The following is a 21,562-nucleotide window of genomic DNA, read 5'->3' as shown; positions in this document are numbered from 1 at the left end:
ATGACGTCGCTGAAGCAAAAACATAGACACTTCCCCCCCCCCCACTTTCTGCCGCGCATGCGCGCTGTCTTGACGTCTCGTCTGAGGGGAGTTTTGTTTTCGCCCTCGACTTCCTGACTGACTTGAAGGGAGCGAATGTGAGCGGCAGCGGTTGGAGAACTGAGGCGAAAGGAAGAAGGGAAGCAGGCTGAGAGAAGAAGGCGGCGGGGATGAACTGGCTCTTCCCGCTCTCCAAAGGCGGAGGCGGCAGCGGGTCCGCGGCCTCCTCCTCCGCCTCGCCGGCCTCCTCCTCCTTGCCTTCGCACCTCACCAGCCTCCAGCAGCAGAAGCAGCGGCAGATCGAGTCCCTGCGCAGCGCCCACGCCGCGTAAGTGAGGCACGGGCCGGAGGACCATCTGTCGGAGGGGGAGGGGTGGGCTCGGGTTGTGAATGGGCCCTTCCACACAGCCATATAACCCAGAATATCAAACTGGGATATATGGCAGTGCGGACTCAGATAACCCAGTTCAAAGCACATATTGTGGGATTTTCTGTCTTGATATTCTGGGGACCCTTCCACACAGCTGAATAAAATCCCACATTATCTGCTTTGAACTGTGATATATGACAGTGCGGACTCAGATAACCCGGTTCAAAGCACATATTGTGGGATTTTTTTTGCCTTGATATTCTGGGTTATATGGCTGTGTGGACGGGCCCGATGTCTCTGCTTTGGGAAAATGGGGTTGGCCTACAAGGCCCTTGCAGCCAATTCCAACTCTGTGATTCGGCAAAAATACACCTCTAGGCCTTAGATATGTCCATTGGGGGCCTCAGCTGTAATAATAATAATAATAATAATAATAATAATAATATTTTATTTAATGTGCTGTCAAAGACTTTCATTGCAGGAATTTCTTTATTTGTTTATTTTATTTATGGCATTTATATCCCACCTTTCTCACCCTGAAGGGGACTCAGGGCGGCATTATTTCATGTCCAAACAACAACAACATTTAAAAGCAATTAAGTAACAATTTAAAATAACATTTAAACAACATATTTAAACACTAGATGGCTATTGTGCATAAATGCAAAGCCAGATAATCATATTCATCAATACAAAGCCAATTCCACCAATGTTGCGCAGATAATTATGCTGGGCCAAATGCTTGCTCCCAAAGCCCCGTGCGTGTTGCTAGGTAGCTTGCTATCTACCTAGCAACATGCACGCCAGCGAGCAGGTGAACGGGGAGGGCCTTTGCGGCCCTCCCCGTTCACCTGCTTGGATTGCACGGAGGCTCGAACGAGCGGGGTTTTACTGTATAAATCCCACTTGCCTCATTTCCAACAGAACTCACCACCTCTGAGGATACCTGCCATAAATGCAGGCAAAATGTCAGGAAAGAACGCTACTGGATCATGGCCGTACAGGAGAAAAACTCACAGCAACCTAAACACATAATCATTTTAAACACTCCATAAAATACACATATGAAAACATTTCTCCATAAAGTATGTATCAAAATACACAAAACAAAACCAGGCATACAATGAATAATAGTAGTTAAGGTGCATCTGCATTGTAGAATTAATGCAGTTTGACCCCATTTTGACTGCCAGGGCCTTAATGCTATGGAATCCTGGGAGTTGCCCTATGTAATCAAATTTGAAAAAAAAATCTGTTCCTGATTTGAAAGTGTTATTTCCTGTTTAATTGTGCTGCACATACTTCAAAAGTAGTTGCTATACTCCAAAAACTTCTTTTTTGTGGCTATGACAAACGATGTTGAATTAGTTGAGACTCTGACATATTCATGGAAGAACTATAGCAAAATGTCTTCCATGTTTTTTATGATAGAACCAATTAGGAAATGACATTTATAACCCAGGAACAAAAATTGTGTTACATACCACCTCATCATATTGAGAGGGGAAAGCATAGGTGACTGTCCCTTTAAGAGTAGAGATTCGCCCCTCTTATATTGTTTCTGTTCTGCCTCCCCATCACACTCACACGTGAAAACTTAAGAGCTGGCAATACATGCATCATACATTTATCACAAGTACAGTATTACTTTTTTGTTTTTAATCAGGAGAAAAAATAGCCAAAAACCAAGAGATCCCTTGCCGTGGCCAAAGCCCCTTACATTGAAGGAGGCTGACACCAGTTTAAAACCACTTCTTTCCATGGAATCTCATGGTTCTGCATCAAAGCCCATAGAATACAGTAGACTCCTTTTTTTTCCATGTCAGGAGTGATAATAGATTGCTGACAGTGGGCAATGAAACAGAACGGGAAACTTTTGATGGTTCCCATCACACCTGTTTTTCAGTTGTAAACATGGGAGTAAAGTGTGATAAGAGGTAAGAGCTCTGAACACAATTGCTGGCTTGTGTTCAGAGTTCACTCCTTACAGGACATTTCTGCCTCTTTTCAACCCTGGAATATGGTGATGAGCTCCATGTCTTTCCATGCTTAAAAATAAGCTGTAGTGTCCTATGACTGGAAAATTTCTCAATGTGATGAGGTGGTAAGTGTTATCGTTTTACATGGTCTTTGGTCTTTTCTGCCCAAGAGTATTGGAGTACAGCCAGTCTCAGTTAGGCCTGAAAGAGAACTGAAAGTGAAAGAAGAGGTCTGTGGGGTGGGGAGTAAATACACAGAAGACAACACTGGTCATGGTTCTCATGCCAAATGGCTTAGTCACTCTTGCATTTGTAATCTCAAAGCCACAAAAAAAGAGTGCCATCTGAGAGATGTAATTTACTGCTAGATTAGAGGATGAAGGGAAATGAAATCCTTGCTCAGGAACCTGTAGGATGGAAAGTAGTTGCCAGCTTTCTCTTTAGAGGCCTGAGATGTTAATGCCCCCAGCCACCTGTCCCCGCCTGGCAAGTGTTCCTGTTAACAGAAATCAGATTATAGTTGTGAGTTTGGCTCTGACAAATTGGTATAATTATATAGTAAATATGCTAAATGTAAAAATAACAAATTGTAAATTGAACAATATAGACAAAATAGAAAATGTTATAATAATTAAGAACATGTGGGATCCAGTTAAGAATTATTTAGATAATGCATTAAGATGTGGAGTGAAAAAATTGAGATTAAGACTGATATTTCAAATGTAATTTCTGTTGTTTATTGTATAAATTGTATGTCCAGGCACATACCTTCGGTGGTGGCGGCGGGAACCATCGGCTCCCTCCTCACCGAACGTGGAAGGCCTCAACTGAGGCCTAGCTCTTCTCATGCGAGGACTCGTGAGAAGAGCTAGGCCTCAGTTGAGGCCTTCCGCGTTCATTGAGGAGGGAGCCGATGGTCCCCACCGCCGCCCCCGGGGACAATGCGCCACAAGTGAGCACTTACATTGGCCTCTATGTTGGGCCAGCTCTGTCCAAGCAGAGGAGAAAGGGTGAAAGTGGGGTAAACAATAAAATAAAAATAAATATTTTTTAAAAGTAATTGCGAGTTTGGCTTTTGCAGATTTGATTAATATGCTCTCTACCAATTTCTGCAGTGTGACTCTATACTTGACTCTATACTTGGTTTTGGATTTGGCAAATACATCTGTATCTTATATTGGAGCATGCAGCATGCAGTTCAAACCTCAACTTTAATTATCGGAGTAGTTGGAGTTCAGCAGGGCTAATTTAACGTGAAATGAAAGGAGCAATGTTTGTTCAGAGCCTGACACCTTGGAAGCCAGTAAAGCAGAAAGTGAAAGAATATGGCCATACTGAAGCCTATCTGGTGTCATGGGTAGTAAAAGTGTTTGTCATGGTACTAAGATTAAATCGCTTAGCCATTACATATGTAATCTTAAGGCAAAAACTATGCCATCTGGCAAACACAATTTATTGTCAGATCAAGAGATGGGAAAAGATGAAATGCTAGTTTAGGAACCTATAGGGTGGCAAACTAGTTTCTAGTTTTATCTTGGTAAAAAGTTGTTAACAGAATCTGTAGACTCCAGAATGTTTTCAATCGTTTCCCAAAGACTGACTGCTTTACACGTCAGTGTGACAAAATTAGGAGAGATTGGCACATAGTTTATAAAGCATTTTAATTCAATCAGTTTGGTGGTAGACATTTAGGATTAACTGGTGTATTGAGATTGCTAATCTGTTAGGTGTTTAACTTCACTGCATTGTTTAAATTCATGAATATCACCATTCCACAACCATTGATAAATTTGTACATTTCTTTTTAACAGTATAGCTGAAATCCAAAAAGATGTGGAGTATCGTTTGCCATTCACTGTAAACAACTTGACAATTAATATTAATATGTGAGTACCATCCATGTGATCTTAATTATATCCTAGCTCAATAATTTAGATGTACTTTATGAATTCTAAGAGCTAAAATTTATTGGCAAAATTGTAGTGTGTGCTTTTATAGAATTTGGTATAATATTTATAGAATATAGAATAGAATATCCTGAAACCTAATACAAGTTGTTATGAGTTTTGTAAAGATTTTCTTTTATTAGCTTCTTATTTTTAGACTGTCTATACTTCCCAACACAGTTGTCTACCAGCAGCAAAATTCAGAATTTCAGAGTATCCGAATATATTGCTGCTGTTTGAAGAGGTTGAATAAAAAGTTACCAAATACCTACTTCAGAGGTTCAGAACATTACCCAAACCCTATCTTGTCCTTTTCCAAAACACTGATGGTGATTTAGATTATCACAGGCAAAATTTGGTGAACCACAGAATTCATACATTCTGATTCTTCTCCTCCACAAATCATAGGAAAGTAAAAGCTTCCTGATCATAACTAACTTCAAAAGAGCAGTGATAGCTGAAGTCAAATGAAAGTTTGAGATCGTGGTTTTTCTAACTTTAATCAGAACAAATCAACCTTGTGAATTTGAATGTAACTACAGGTTTTACTTTTATCCATATGCAAGTGAAAGGAAGAGTGCAAAGAGCACAGAGTTTGAGCTGTCTGGATGTCAGATAAACCAGACAAAATCTATACTGACTTTCTAACTGATTTTACATGAACTGTGAGGGTTGTTTTATTAATAAAGATTTGAATTTTAATAGATGAATTATTATTTTTGATTGAGTATTTTGGGAATTCTCAAAAGGGAAGTCCATTGCCAGTATTTTATAGGAATTAAAACCTCATATTTTAAAGGGTACTGTGTTATAGAGTAAGATATCTTAATTTGCATTGCGTTCATGAATTCACTGGTAATAACGGAGTATTTTTGTTTTTACAGCTTGCTACCACCTCAGTTTCCTCAGGAAAAGCCAATCATCAGTGTTTTCCCACCCATACGACATCACTTAATGGACAAACAAGGAGTGTATGTTGCCTGCCCTTTAATAAGCAGTGTATGTATAATTGTGCAAGTTTCTAGAATAATAATGGGGTGGCCAAGAGAATTGTTTGCATATTTTTCAAGATGTATTAGTAGCAGTCATAAGTCTGGGTAGCAGAGGTAGATGCCATTAGAAAATGCACACAAGGATGACAATATGGTCTGTATAAAAAAATTGCACACAAAAAGTGAATTACAGGCATTAGTAGTTTGCAGTGGTTTTCAGTGGTTAATTTTGTATTTTTTTAAAGAATCCATAAATATATTTTACGCATGTCTCTTATTTTAAAAATCCCAGTTCATATTATGGGCTTAATGCAGCCCTGTATGTCTATGCATAAAAGATACTATGCAGAGGTCCATAAGACAAAGTGTACATGAAATTAACAATTGTCAATCACCTCAAGATACCCACTCACAACCACACATAAAATTGTCACAGCATCACCTGCACTAATAATGCCAAAAGTAATAAAGCTTTTTAATCTCCTAACAGTTCACAATGCACTCAGATCTTGGGAAAATTGTCCAAAGTATACTTGATGAGTTTTGGAAGAATCCTCCAGTTTTGGCTCCTAATTCAACATCATTTCCATAGTAAGTAAATCAAGAAGAAAGAGGTCAACAATTGAAACAGATACATAAATTAGTTGAACATTTGTGTATTGTAAGGTAATCCTGCACCTGAATCTGCAAAATGTGGTTCCCACTGAGATCAGACATTATAACTAAATCATGGGCTATATTTTGGGTTCCCATTTTTCTGTCTGCCACAAATTCAGATTCTCTTCTCCAGTTTCTTGCTCATAATAATTATAGTTTGCAATGATGTTCAAATTATCATAAAGTGTTTGCCTTCGAGCCAGAAGTGCAAATGTGGCGTTTGTTTCCAGAAGCTACCAAATACATCATTCTGAACCAAATTTACAGGAATAAAAAAAGGTTAGGTTATGCATTCTCTTGTTGTAAAATGCAATTTTCCAAACCCTGTACCAAAGTAATCTAATACATTTTGATAAGTATATGATATCCTATTTCTGGCCAACATTGTGTTGCCATCTATAATTCATTTTTCCTCTTTTTTTCTTTCTTTTTTTCTCTTTTTTTTGGATTTGATACTTTTTGGAACAAACTCCACAAATGGCGTGAACACAGCTTTCACATCTCATTTGGAGTGAAGTATGTCATGTGTTAACCACAATTCTGCATTTTTGGATGCCACAATAAACTATAGGTCTATTGGCAAGATCTATTTTGAGGATGTTCACCACTGATTTAATCTTATTAGCGCTTTTAACAAGCAACCAGTTTTCATTGCATTTCTGGTAGAGGTGGGGAATAAACTTGAAAGTTCGTGTCAAAGTCTACCTGTAACAATGTGTTAAAATGCCCTTTAAAAGAATCCAAAACTTTACTTGCTACATCATCAGGAAGCTTTGTTCCTACTTTTTATGTTAATTTTGATAAGAACACCCTCATTATCCAGAAAAAGAACTCAATTTAGACAACTTTGTTACTTACAACTGCTTCTTTCACTTTCCAACAATGATGAATTGTACCTGCTTTTTGCAAGAAATTTCTCGGCAACATCTTCTGCATGCTTTGGTAAATTTTACCTTTGAGAAATAGAGCTGGAAAATGATGAAAGGTTGCTGATGGGAAATCCCCTCTTCGCCTTTTCCTCCTTAGCCTTTACAACAAACCTGCTGGAATTCCTTCATACCCTCAGAACTTCCCATTTCTTTCTCCGTATCGACCATCAGAAACAAATAGGTCTATAGCATCTGTTCCGGATTCACTTTCTTCAGGATACACAACAGACAGACCTGCCGCTCCTTCCTTTGGTATGATATCAGACTTGCCATTACCTGTTCCAACAGCAGAAACATTTTCACAGGTATTTATCAGTAGCAAGCTTTATGATTTTAGCTGTTTTCTTGTGCGCAAATACCAGCCCATAGATCTAGTACCTGGAGAACCCAGAAGTATTAACAACCATAGAAGCTAAAATATTCAAGAAAGAAGACAAAGTAGCCACCCTGTATTGCCCATGTGGCTACAAATCAAACAGATTATGATCTCTTACGGTATTATTGAGCTACTAGATCATGATCAGAAAAGCACATTTTGTACCAAAATGATTAATTCCTACTGATTGTTCTTTAGCCTTTTGATGAGAAACAAGAAACCCTTTCTTATTAAAAATGGATGCATGATCCACTTTCTTTGTTTAGACTTGTATTAAATAAGTTTGTCTACTCTCCCTGAATTTATTTTTCTACCATATTTTGGGGCGTCCCTGTTTATCATTTACAGTGCATTCATTTGTGTCTTTACCAGGATTTAAGGCAACCGAGAACAGTGAGACTTATTTCCATTTAGATAGGTGTAGGATTGTTCTGTGTTTGTTCCTAGCCAACACATTTAATTTTAAAACTTTTGAATGTTGTAATTCCAGTGCCACAAGAAACAATTGTATTGTTTTTCAGATTTATAAGCTATAAATCTGCCTTTAGAAATCAATAGTATTCAGTGTCTTAACATCTTCCTAATATTTTCAGGGGAGCCAAAATGGATTCAGTTACAAAATGCCTGATGTTCCTGATGCATTTCCAGAGCTATCTGATCTCAGGTAAAAAAATTAAAAGTGATCTATTATTTAAAAGTGCGCCTTTAAAGTCTAAAGTAGTTTTTAATTTTACTACATATTTATACTACTTATTTTGTCATGGCATTTTACACTACTTGTAATACATGAGTGATGTACATTACATGTGAAACCAATGTAAGTACAAAATACTATTCAAAACCATACCCTCAGCAATTGCACAAATGAAAAACAAAAAGCAAAACTCCCCACATCCATAGAGTTAAGCATTTTGAAACTGAGGTGTGCATTGAGACAACTAATTTGGGGGAAAGTAATCAGTTAGTTTCTTCTTTTTCTTGGAAAACACATCACTAAGTATTGCTGTTTGCAAAACCCCACCACATGAAAAGTGAACCACCAGTAAATATAGAAATGTAAATAAGTCAAGTTGTACAGCCAAACCTCAACTTTCACAAGTTTAACTTTCAAAGATTTAATATTTGCAGGTTTACCATTAATATCAAAGACATTTTCCCAAATGTTCTTGAAAATTATTGTGTGCATGGGGGCTTTTTTGCAGGACAATTGTGCTTTATCTGCAAAGCGTTTTTAAAAAAAACTGTTTCTAAATAGCTTAGGGAGAGGAATTGGTGTTTTTATTATTATTATTATTTGCTAAATAAATAAATAAATAAATTTGCATACATTAAAAATTGGCACACTTGTATATGTGTACCTTCATTGTTTTTTCATTATTGAATCTGGGGAATTTTCATGACCTGAGTGTACTGTCCTGTCTCTATTCCAAAAGTAATTGGCATTCCCTGAAAATGAGACTGTGATTAACCTCAGATTTCTGCAATATTATTGATCTATAAAAATGAAAATATTTGCAGCATTAAATTTATTTCATTATTGTTTAAAACATTATATGCCACTCTCTCACCCCGAAGGGGACTCAGGACGGAGCACAACATATATATGGCAAACATACAATGCCGGAACATAAAATAAACTATAAACACATATACACCGAAATTATCTCCACCTTAAAATCAGTTGTTTAAAAACCATCTCAGATCAGCCATATAGAATCTGGTCAGCAGGGTGAAGTTTCCTATTGTTGCCTTATTGCAACACCTGTGTTCTCACAGCCATCTTTCTGAAGGACAGAAGGGTGGGGGCTGATCTAATCTTGCCACGGAGAGAGTTCCATTGCCTAGGGGCAATCACTGAGAAGGCCCTCTCTCTCTCTCGTCCCTGCCAGTCACGCCTGTGATGGTTGTGGGACCGAGAGTAGGGCCTCCCTGGAAGATCTTAATGTATTTGGACAGGTAAACTGGGCCGGGGCCATTTAGGGCTTTATAGGCCAAAGCCAGCACTTTGAATTATGCTCAGTAGTGAACTGGCAACCAGTGAAGTTGACGCAACATGGGAGTTGTGTGCTCCCTGTATGCCGCCCCAGTTATTAACCTGGCTGCTTCCCGTTGAACTATTTGAAGGCAACCCCACACAGAGCGTGTTGTAGTCTGTCCTAGATGTAACGAGAGCATGAACCACCGTGGCCAAATCTGACTTCCCAAAGTATGGGCACAACTGGCACACAAGTTTTAATTGTGTGAAAGCCCCTTTAGCCACCACCAAAACCTGAGGTTCCAGGCTCAGCGATGAGTCCAGAAGGACTCCCAAGTGGCGAACCTGTGCCTTCAAGGGGAGCACAGACTGTAACCCTATACCCTGTTTGGCCAATACGACTGACCAGGAGGACCTCTGTCTTGTATGGATGCAACTTCAATTTGTTCAACCTCATCCAGGCCGTCACAGTGGCCAGGCACCAGTTCACGAGCTAGACAACCTCCTTAGCATCTGGTGAAAAGGAGTAGTAGAGTTAAAGCAAGATGTAATGATTAATACAGAAGGTTTAGATAATACACACAAAGTGAAGGAAATGTGTTTAAAACAAGATTGCTTAACTAATATAGCTAGCTATTCTGCAAAACATTGTTTTTTGATCATTGTTTTGAAATTCAGCATATCACAACTGACGGACATGAATGAGCAAGAAGATATACTGCTGGAACAATTTGTTAATCTGCCCCAATTGAAGCAAGTGATTAATGATAAGGATGATTTAGTGAAAAGTATTGAAGAGCTAGCAAGTAAGTCTTTAAAATATTTATAATTCATATAATGCTGTGTGGGGTTAGCAATAACATTGTAAAATTGAACAGTGGGTTTACTTTGCAGAAAAAAACTTGCTCCTGGAACCAAGCTTGGAGGCCAAAAGACAGGCGGTTTTGGATAAAGTAAGCAAATTAAGGCAAAATATGTCTTTTGGGTCTTTGAAAATGGTGGTTTGAGTTTATTTTAAAAAAAACTTTGTTTCCCTCTCAGTATGAGCAGCTTACTCAGTTGAAAGCCACATTTGAAAAGAAGATGCAAAGGCAGCATGAACTCAGTGAGGTATGATTTTCTTCTCTACTATTAAGAAAAGGAAGTATGTGTTCACATTGCTTGTGGTAAACTAAACTGTAGTCTTCCATTTGGTCACTAACATATACTGAATAGTTTACATCAGTGCTTCCCAACTTTTGATCCTCTAGCTGTTTTGCACTTCAGCTTCCAGCATTCCTGTTGGCCAAATGGGTTGAGGCTTCTGAAAGTTGAAGTCCAGGAACCTAGAAGACCAATGGGATCCACTGATCACAATGAATCTTTGGTTTTGTTTCAGTAGAACATCTGTGGTCTTTTATTAGGCTACAATACTATTTATGGCATAGACATCACTTCTGTGGCACAGTTCACATATACGGGAAGAGAATTAAGGTGGAAAGAGGGAATCTGCAAAAATTGTGAAACTCCACTGAAGAAATTTGCAATCTGAGGAAGGAAAATGTATGCCCGTTAACTTGTTTTCGATTTCTAAATTTCTAAATTAAATTGAGAATAGGGTGAGGGGCTGAGCTGAATATCCATTAATATTAGCTTCCTCAACTTCCACAAGGACAGCCTCTGTGGTCTCTAAGGAAGAGTGCAATTGGATCCAATGTGATACTTTTTTCATATTGAAAATTAAAATTTTGAATGTAGCAGCTGTAGAATTTTTTTTGCAGTTTAAGCATTTAAATCAGCATGCAATTCAGTCTTTAATTAATCCTATCTGGAATCCACCAGCTTACTTTCCATTCTGGGATACATAATTGCTATCTGTCTTTTGGTTGTATTCTATGTAATTAGCAAGATCATCGTCCCTAATGGTCTAAATCCAACATAGCATGTTGTAATACAATCATCAGAGCTGTCCAAAAGCCAGCCATGGAAAGAATTATCCTGCCAGAGAAATGTGCAAAGGAAAGTGAAAACAACTTCATTTCCACTGATTTATTTGTGTTCTGCTGATGTCCAGAATTAGTCCTTGTCCAAAATTTCTTAATATTTCTAAATTAGAATTAGAATCACACCATAATAATAATAAAAATAAGCTTTTATGTATATCCTGCCACTATCTCCCAGAGGGACTTGGGGCGGCTCACAGAACACTCAAGGTGTAACATGCAAAATACAACAAGTGCAAAACAGAACATAGACAATAAACAATCAACATATCATAAAATCACAGTACCCCCTTGTAGAAACAACAAAATACAGCAATTGCTGTAAGTAAAACAACATTATTCGATCCCAGAATGGCAAAGTGCTTAATGAATCTGAGGGTCCCCATATGTATTTTTAAGGAATCTAAACATGGTCGAGGAGCCCCGGTGGCAAAGTGCATTAAAGCACTGAGCTGGAGACTGAAAGGTCCCAGGTTCAAACCCCGGGAGCAGCGGGAGCGGCCGCTGTTAGCTCCAGCTCCTGCCATCCTGGCAGTTTGAAAACATGCCAATGTGAGTAGATCAATAGGTACCGCTCCGGCGGGAAGGTAACGGCGCTCCATGCAGTCATGCCAGCCACATGACCTTGGAGGTGTCTACAGACAACGCCGGCTCTTCGGGTTAGAAATGGAGATGAGCACCAACTCCCAGAGTCAGACATGACTGGACTTAACGTCAGGGGAAACCTTTACCTTTACCTAAACATGGTTGAAGTTATTACATGCCTTTATCTCATCAAAAGGTGTGTTACAGTATCTGGAACATAATACTTCCTTTGTCTGCTTTTTGTTATTGTAATTCTGTTGTCTATGAAACATTTCTGAGTTCCATAACACTCTTCTTATTCATAGAGCTGTAGTGCAAGTGCTCTGCAAGCACGACTGAAAGTGGCTGCTCATGAAGCTGAAGAAGAGTCTGACACAATTGCAGAAGACTTTTTGGAAGGGAAAACTGAAATAGATGATTTTCTTAGTAGCTTCATGGAGAAAAGAACGGTATGTAAAATCCTGTAATAGGCAAATGTCTGAAACATCTTAAACTATTTCAGAATGACAATGCATAGAATTCATTTATCTTCTATTGATCTAGATAGATATTCTGTTTTAGAACTGAAATGACAGATAAAAGTTTTCAGGAGTAAGTCGTTGTCCTTGTGTCTTCCAGTGATGCTCAATCTCTTATTGGCAAATAACCTCCACTAAATTCTGGCATCCGAAGTATGCACTCAATTAAATGACTGCTTCTAGAAACTAGGGCAAAGTAATGATTCCATTGACATCTTCATAATATCCACAGTAATTAAGGCTGTGGGAGGATCCATGAATAATACAACTGATGGAGTTCAATGCAGGCTTTGCTTAGACTCAATACTTTCATTTTAAATAGTGAAATGCAGAAAAGGGTTCTAAAAACTGCCTAGACCAGAGGTTCTCAACCTGTGGATCCCCAGATGTTTTGGCCTTCAACCCACAGAAATCCTAACAGCTGGTATACTGGCTGGGATTTCTGGGAGTTGTAAGCCAAAACACTTGGGGACCCAAAGGTTGAGAACCACTGGCTTAGACCATAAGGATTCACTGCACTGATAACCCAGTGCTCACTGAATCACAGGGATTATGACAAGTCTAAATTGCATGTAATTCAAAATATACAATCATTTAAAACAGATAGATTGAGCTCATAGTAATGTTATAGGAATAAAAGAGAGAATATATTTACAGTTCAACAGTTGTTTTGACTTTACTTGTATTTATTTTTGCCAAAGTTCTTACTAAAAAGATTGAGATACTCCAATACATAAGTGCATGTTAAACTAGTGAGAATTATTTTTTCTCTTTTACTCATAAAATTAAGTGTTTTGAAGAATTATAAGAATGCATAATGACAGATCTTCTACTCAAGCCTAATCTGAAAAACAAAAAAGGGATTTAGGAAAAAGGAGGGGCACAAAAGCAAACCAGGCACTACCTGCTAGTTACATAGTTCTTATAATCAATTGGAATGAAAAATGCTTATAGTTTAAGAGAGCTATGGATATCTCAACTTTAAAAAAATATTAACAATAAAATTACCACATTCATCATTATGTTTTGCAATGAAATCCTTTGTATCCAGTGGCTCTATCTTGTAGAAGAACTTACATAGGATTACTGTCTAGCTCTTTAATTACCTTGTAGTAATAGTTAACACCATACATGTGCTAAAACGTGTGAAAAGTATAAAACTTACTGAGTGCAGCCTAAGACATTGGTGCTATAAGTAATACCAATTTCAGAGGAAAATAACATAAGACTCTGCTTTGACCACCTTAAAACATGATTAGCTTATTTTGCCAAAAGTGACTTGATTCATTAAAATGCAATGTAATTCATTAAAACCTGTGTTTCAGGATGAAATGGGAGTTTATTGATTTGATATGTGGCCTGCAGACATTAAGACAAGATGTGTGGTATATGTTAATAAAGAGGAATGTTAACTGGTTCTCTTTTTAGATTTGCCACTGTAGAAGAGCCAAAGAGGAAAAGCTTCAGCAAGCGATAGCGATGCGCAGCCAGTTCCATGCTCCATTATAGGTATGTTCCATAGACCAACAGGCACTAGCTGGCTGTGTCTATAATTCGTATATTTTCTGAGAAAATAGGACACCTGTGTTCTCCTGTAGCAAGATTTCTTAAACTTTCAGTCAAAGAAATTTTTACGTGACCTCAGCTGTATAGGTATAGAACAGGCATGGGCAAACTTTGGTCCTCCAGTAAGCTGTCAGGAATTGTGGGAGTTGAAGTCCAAAACACATGGAGGGCCAAAGTTTACCTGTGCCTGGTATAGATTATAGAAATCAAACATTTACTGATTAAGAAGACAGCATTTGCAAGGCTTGCTAAACAAGCTGATTTCCCTTTTTATGAAGTATATGTTCTGCAGAGTCTGTGCAACAGATTTGTGTGAATGTCTAAAACACGAAGTGATGTTCAGAACAGAAAACGGAAGACCCCAACATTTAAGCTAAGGAAACCCCATATGGGGTCAGGCCCCACAATTTAAGAAGCAGTGTCCCATAAGCATGTCTCTCTAGCATTATTTCTTTAGTTTAATTTTTCTTTAGCCTTGGGCATTCTTGAATGTATATGGTAAACTGTCTGGGGATGCCTACATCAGGTCCTTCTGTCCTGGCCTCTCATGACATCAGGAACTCTTTGCTTGATCTTTCCCAGATGGGCTCAAGGAAATATGCATTTCCACCTCTCAGCCAGGGGAGTGTTTATATAAACTATCTTTAAAAAGTTGCATGTTCTGTTCCTGGTTTGAAAGTGTTATTCCTGTTTAATTTTGCAGTACTTTTTCCATGCTTTTATGGTAGAACCAATTAGGAGATGACATTTGTATCCCAGGAAAAAGTCGTGTTACATAGTTATATCGTCTGTGTGTCATGTTTCAACCACAAAATGGAACAGGATATTTTTCCACCGATATATTGAGTGGGAGAAAAATATTATTACAGAAGCCAAAAGGCAACCAGTTTCTTGGGACGGCTGTAAACTTCAGATCAGAGCTTTCCAAACTGTGTGTCACAACACGTTTGAGTGTCAGCTGCAGTTTGTAGCTGTGCCACACAAACATTATTTATTTATTTATTTATCGTGTCAGAAGCAAATTGAGGATACAGTTATAATGTATAAAAACTACACCACAAACAGAGTTAAAAACCACAAACACATTTTTTTTAAAAAAAACACTTGGCATTATATTAAATTTCCTTTGACCAGAAACTGGCCACTTTGAGTGCCTCTGGTGTCGCTGTAAGAAGATCCTCCACTGTGCATGTGACAGGGCACAGACTGCATTGTAGTAAGTGGTCTGTGGTTTGCAAACGTGATGTTAAATGATTAAAAAATTGAAAGTGTGTGTCTTACAAATTACAAAATTCTTACAAATCTTACAAATTATATTTGGAAATATATATACGAAAGGTTTTACATGAGAGATGTTCAGTCCTCATACATTTTATTATTAAGGTTTATGTATATGTCCGTATCTCATATAAGGGGTTGGTTTATTCTCCACTTTGCTAGTAAGACTGAATTGTGTCATGAAATGATGCATGTCTAAGATGAGTGCCACCAACATGAAATGTTTGGAAAGTTTTGCTCTACATGGTGGGTGGCTAAAACTCAGGGGCATTGCGCCTGCATACCAGTCGAATTTTGTGTAATTTCTGCTACAAAACATGATAGCGAGGTGTTAAAACACCCTGTATGATAGGTTCCGGGTTAAAAATGCTAGTTTTATTATCTACTGAATTCTAGATATGTGATACTTAGATTTAGAATTAAAAGAATAGCTGAAGCCCTTGCTTAAACAGAATTCCTTTTGTGCATCTTAGAGGTTGAATTTCTAATAATTATTTAGTTTAGGTAGTAAATCGTGACATTGATAACATCTCTTAGAATTACATGGCCTAATGTGAACAAGCAAAAAATGGAAACTGTTGATAGAGATGTGCTAGGGAAAGTGTTAGCAGAAATGACCTTGCCATTGCTGTTCTCAGCAGATCCCGAACCATCAAAAAAGTTAGAAAGTTAGAAAGATCATACTGAATTTCAATTAGTAGGAGCTCAGGTAAGTAGAGAATGGGGAAGTCACTTTAAACACACATCTTATATCAGTATTCTGGATTAGAAGTTATAATAGGGCTAAACCCAGTAAACTGCTCATTGCACTCAGTGAAGTCTAGGCTCCCAGCATTTTGTGCTGAATTAAAGTAAAACGATTGCATTTTTAACCAATAGTACATCAAACGTAATTGTTGTTAACTTTTGTGTGTTCACAGATTTTTCAAGATAACTAGAATTTCTTAGATGACTGAACAAATCCAGCAAAACTCATCTTCATAGATGGGTAATTCTGCAAATAAGCATTTCGTTATGGTTGTATTTATAGGGGGGGGGGGGGGAAGCTGTATACTTATGGATATTTTTTTTTGTAAAAATTGGAACGTCTTTCTATTCTCATTCAAAAAATGGTTCCTACTGCAATTTTTGCACTAATATTTCCTGTCTTTATCATGACCATATTTAAGTTCTGCTGCTATTTCCACCTACTTTATAGATTAAAAATTGAAACATGTTATTTCTGACTAGATTTTTAAATTTTATGCAACATAATTCATAACTTTCGTATTAAATATTGGCTGGGTTTGTTTGGGGGAGGGCTGTGAAAGTTTTCATTACTTAACACTAAGTTGCAAAGTCTTGTGAGGTGCTATTAGGTCCTTTTGACATAGAAACATAAACCTTATGGTTTCTTGAAGTTAGGTTTTCAACCATTTTTATTTACGTTACCATCACAATATACTCTGAAATTACATACTGGCAACTGGGAAATTTATAAAACTGGGAGCTTATGACACTGCTTTACAGCTCTTTGTAGAGTTGGTAATAAGCAGCCACAGCTTAGATCAGGTTTACCTTCTGGATAGCACTTCGATGTTACACCTTTTGTGGTGTTTTGCCATAGTCATAATCTGCTATTCACTGCCATAGATGTGTCTGAAAATCCTTGCTGCTTTTCAATGTCTTGCTTCACACGAGAAACAAAAATATTCAGGAGATAGCAAGAATACAAGCAGATCTTTGTGGGATTTCAGAATGTGTAGTCTTACTTTCTCTGCTCTTTTGTTATGTGCAAATGCACCTTGGGATCAAGAAGGGGCTAAAGAAACTATGAACACACACAATCAATAAGCTGAATATACTGTATATACTCAAATATAATCCTAGTTTTTCAGCCCTCTTTTTAAGACTGAAAAAGCCCCCCTCGGCTTATACTCGGGTGAGAGTCCTGGTTGGCTTATATTTGGGTCAGCTTATACTCGAGAATATATGGTACATTTATTATTTTTCTCTATTATTGTTGCTACTATTACATTTATTTTACTCTATTTTTTATTAATACATTTATTATTTCACTCTGATCTTATACTATTATTGTATTTATTATTTTAATTATTACATGTATTATTTTACTCTATTATTATTAAAAGGATACATAAGCACAGCACATTTATTTTGAAGAAGATGAGAATAATGATTTGATCAGAGTTGGACAGTCTTATCTTAAATTCGAGTTTTATGTAAATATTCAAAAACATTTAACCTACTGATACCTCAATGTAATTTTATTGGTATCTATTTTTATTTCTGAAATTTACCACCCTCGGCTTATACTGGAGTCAATGTTTTCCCAGTTTTTTTGTGGTAAAATTAGGTGCCTCAGCTTATATTCGGGTCAGCTTATACTCAAGAATATACGGAATTTGTCCTTTTTTCTGTATTGTATTGATAGTATTTTGATTCTAATTCAGGCTTCTTCAGAAATGGAATCACCAAATGTCAAGTCGTTTTTTGTTTTATTTTAAATTAGCTGTAAAATGGAACCATCACACTTGCAAGGAACTCAACGTTACTTTATAGACAATGTATTATTGAGCTCATTTTCCCCTACGTAGACAAATCTGTACATGGCAATTTAATGGATAACCCATTCTAAGGTTTCTTCTATGACTCTCCTCCCCTATACAAATACACCACCTTATGGTTTGGGTGGCTTCACAGGCGAGTAGAAAGAAAGTTGTTGAGCTCAGCTTTTGAATATTTTGGAGACTCTTCTTAATAATAATGAGCCTAGAATCAGAAATAAATTAGTCTGGTGGAACAAATGCAACTGTCGACTATGTTGTTTAGATTAATTATCAACTATTAGCTGTGCCTGTCTTCAGAAAGCTTGATTTGTCTTCCTCAGATTTCCTGACAGTAGTTTTCCAGTATAACTAAAAATACTTCATATTCACAGACTATAATTTATTTAAATCCTCCCAATAGTCAATGCACCAATAACAAATTCATTGTCTAAATTGGGGTCCTTTAGATAACCAAAATGGCACCATTATTACACAAGGGGTGTTGGTAGCATTCAAGAAGTGTTTGGAAGAAGTACCAAGTTAAAAAAAACTAGGAAAATAATCGCAGGGAGGAAGGGAAAGAAAAGTCCAGTAGGGACCTATGCATGCTATTAACTGCTGAGTGGGTGAGCACTGAAAAGGCCATGAGTGGATTTTTTTTCATTATTTTTATTATGTAAAAATAATATAGAAAAAAAGCACATAGAAGTGGGCTGTTCTGAGGCACTATTTAAGATTTTGCTGCTAGAATTCAATTTTTTTAATGGCAGCGGAGAGGAGAAACTTCTTTTATATAATAATATACTGGAATAGACTACAATTATAATCCTAATATGAAAAATACAATGCAATACCAGTATGCCCTTGAGATATATATATATATATATGTGTGTGTATGTATGTTTATTATTATTTGAATCTTCATTCAGGTAAAATAATATAGCATTAATACAATGCAAACAGTACCATCACATCAGGGAACTTGGCACTCAAAATTACCAGGGCTTGATGAAGCTTGAAGTTTAAAAGACAGAGCTTAAGAAGTATTTGCCAGAGTCCCAATTTCCAGTATTTCTTAGGAATACAGGCATATCTTACATTTATATACATTTGACGGCCAGACCATACACTCAGATAATCCATTCATACTTTCCATATAATTCTTTTCCACAACATTATTCTTTCATGTTTCAAATTTTTCATATTTTCCCATTCAAAAAAGTATTTGGAAAGTAAATTAGGTAGGAGTATGTGTGTTATATCTATATCTAAATCACATCCAGTGTTCCTAATAAGCAAATGCATTTATTTAAAGGTATAAGAGAAAAATCTGGACCCTATTTTTAAAATTAAAATGAGGGATATGCATCATATCTCTCGTTTATGTATTAGAACGGTAATGACTTTGTTCCTTAAAGAATTCTCTATGAATTCAGAAGGAGTTTAAAGTCGGAGCATGTTTCCTCATGAAGCAAGCATCAGCCCTTTATCTTTCCCCAGGGAAGTGAATAGTAGGTACAATATTTTCTTTACTGAATTACACAATAACATCACAATTATCATCATTATTATTATCATCATCCCACTTTTCTCCCATGGGTGGGACTCATGTATAATTATAAATCTTAACCATTTCTCCTTTCTCAGTGCTAATGTTGCCTTGCTTTACATTGGCATTCTGTATTATACCACTTTATAAAGTGATGAAACTGTATTCTCAACTCACAAGAAGTATCTAACAGACAGCATGTTCTAAAATGTTAAAATGCACCAATGTTATCCTTTTTTTTACCTTGAGGTTGTTGTGGATTTATGGCAACCCTAAAGAAAAAATGTCACAGGTTTTTATGGGTAAGATTTGTTCAGAGGGAGGGTTGCCTTTGCGGTGACTGAAGGCCCTTCTACACTGCTATATATCCCAGTTCAAAGCAGATAATCTGGATTTTATATGGCAATGTAGAAGGGGGATGAAAGTGACTTGCCTGAGGAACTGAGGAACAAAGGAGGAACTGAACCCTGATCTCTAGTGTCATAGAATATGATGCTGCAGGCTGTATTTCAAAGGAAGACAGTGGCAAAACCAATTCTGAGTAGTCTTTTCCTGAGAAACCCCATTTGTAATTAATGGGGTCATCATAAATCGACAGACAACATGAGGCACATGCATACATAGTTGAGCCCCAGGTAAACATTACTAAACTTTATCCAAATGGATTCCAAAAGATAATTTTTAACTTGGTTCTAATATTATCAGAGAGAAAGAAACAAATATTATTCTGGGATCCTGTTTAGGATGTCTTCAAAACTGAAGTATATTGGTAAAAAGTGCTGATTCAAAGACTCTCAGCTCCAATTTCATATAAACCTAGGTGACTCAGGCCCATTCTACATTGCCATATAAAATCCAGATTATTTTCTTTGATAATCTGTATTATATGGCAGTGTAGAAGGGGCCTCAGTGAATCATTTATCACTGCTGCTGCTCAATCGCATAGTCGTTTCCGACTCTTCGTGACCTCATGGACCAGTCCACGCCAGAGCTCCCTGTCAGCCATTGCCACCCCCAGTTCCTTCAAGGTCAAGGTCATTTATCACATGATATGAATAGTTTGAGTATAACATTTGCCAATCTCATTTATCTCTCAGAGAGGCACAGTGGCATATGAATGGGAAAGGTGGATCACAAGCTTCTTCATCAAGCTAGAATTTCACAGGAAGAAGTCCTGTTACTTATTCAAACTGATATAAAAATGGGATACACTGATCGTATACATATGCCATCAGCCCATGGAAAAAACTAAAAATCTTGGAACTCTTTTTGGCTGTTAATTTTTTATTATCTGAAAGTGTGCAGCAGTGATAGTTATTAAATTATCTTCACCTTTCTCTAACAATATTTTAAATACACAGATGACAAAGCTGCTAAATCTTCCAAGAATTCAAAACAAGGAGGAAATACTTTATAGTTATTTGCTTGTTTTGCTTTTGTTTATTTATCTATTCGTGTTAATAGAGGGAATTGTTTGCATTTGGGTGGGTGTTTTGGCATGTCATACATAAACATGTTCCCTTCAGGCTTCTTTGGAAGCATAGTATGATTGACAAACTAAACACTGATCAAACATCAAAAAATATATATATAAATATTCTCCATGGCTCTGTAGACTACTGACAACAGATGAAAGCCATTATGTACATGATTGTTCTGAATATGAGAGGCTATTTCCTGTTTAACACTGTAGCTTTACAAGTTAACCATGAGGGCTCTTTGAGTGCACAACTCCCGTTCTTTGGACTTTGGGGCTCCTTCTATAACTATCATTTCAGACAGTAAGACAAACAGCTTCATCTGAATCTCGGTCTTTGGTACTATCCTCACTGGGCAAACATCCCCCTCCACTGGGTGACCGGCAGCTCATATCCTCCACCCCTGATTCCTGGTCGCTGTTGGCTGAAAGATCTGGATCTGAGCTTTTAAGGTTATCTTGCGTAAGAATCAGGGCTGAATCTTCATCTCCCTGAGAAGGACTCCGGGATGGGAATGATTTCAGATTCCCAGTATAGTCCTGGGGAGTGTTGGCAATGCTGTCGTTGGAGGTAGAATGTCCAAAGCCATTGCTTCCATTTTGTTGCATTGTCATGGTCCCGCCATTTTTTAATTGCACTTTTGTAAGCTTTGCCAACCTCTGCAAGATAAGAAACAAAGACTCATTCAATCCCACATTACTGCTAAATTACATTGACACTGTACATGTGCATTGGTGCAAACTACGTAAAAAACAGAAATGGACTGGGATAGACTGATTAAAGTAAGTCTTCTT

The 21,562-nt window shown here is 37.3% G+C and overlaps 2 protein-coding genes across 2 annotated transcripts in view; one reads left to right on the top strand and one right to left on the bottom strand.

The window, feature by feature from the left end:
• The first annotated feature begins 41 nt into the window (after positions 1 to 41).
• On the top strand, positions 42 to 16,411 carry vps37a (VPS37A subunit of ESCRT-I). Its single transcript, XM_003221586.4, has 12 exons — positions 42 to 367; positions 4,200 to 4,274; positions 5,219 to 5,333; positions 5,817 to 5,917; positions 7,010 to 7,217; positions 7,882 to 7,952; positions 9,942 to 10,069; positions 10,158 to 10,216; positions 10,305 to 10,373; positions 12,136 to 12,279; positions 13,777 to 13,857; positions 16,113 to 16,411. Exons 1-11 carry the CDS (start codon positions 210 to 212, stop codon positions 13,855 to 13,857), a joined length of 1,209 nt encoding a protein of 402 aa, XP_003221634.1. The 5' UTR covers positions 42 to 209; the 3' UTR covers positions 16,113 to 16,411.
• The window catches only part of mtmr7 (myotubularin related protein 7), a 55,838-nt gene continuing 50,499 nt past the window's right edge, over positions 16,224 to 21,562 (bottom strand). The window contains exon 14 of the mRNA XM_003221587.4: positions 16,224 to 21,427. Within this exon, the coding sequence (XP_003221635.1) occupies positions 21,065 to 21,427 (363 nt within the window). The 3' untranslated portion in view covers positions 16,224 to 21,064. The remainder of the gene's footprint in view (positions 21,428 to 21,562) is intronic.

Source organism: Anolis carolinensis, chromosome 5, assembly GCF_035594765.1.
Source record: "Anolis carolinensis isolate JA03-04 chromosome 5, rAnoCar3.1.pri, whole genome shotgun sequence".
NCBI classification, from domain to species: domain Eukaryota; kingdom Metazoa; phylum Chordata; class Lepidosauria; order Squamata; family Dactyloidae; genus Anolis; species Anolis carolinensis.
This window is presented reverse-complemented; position numbering and strand designations above follow the sequence as displayed.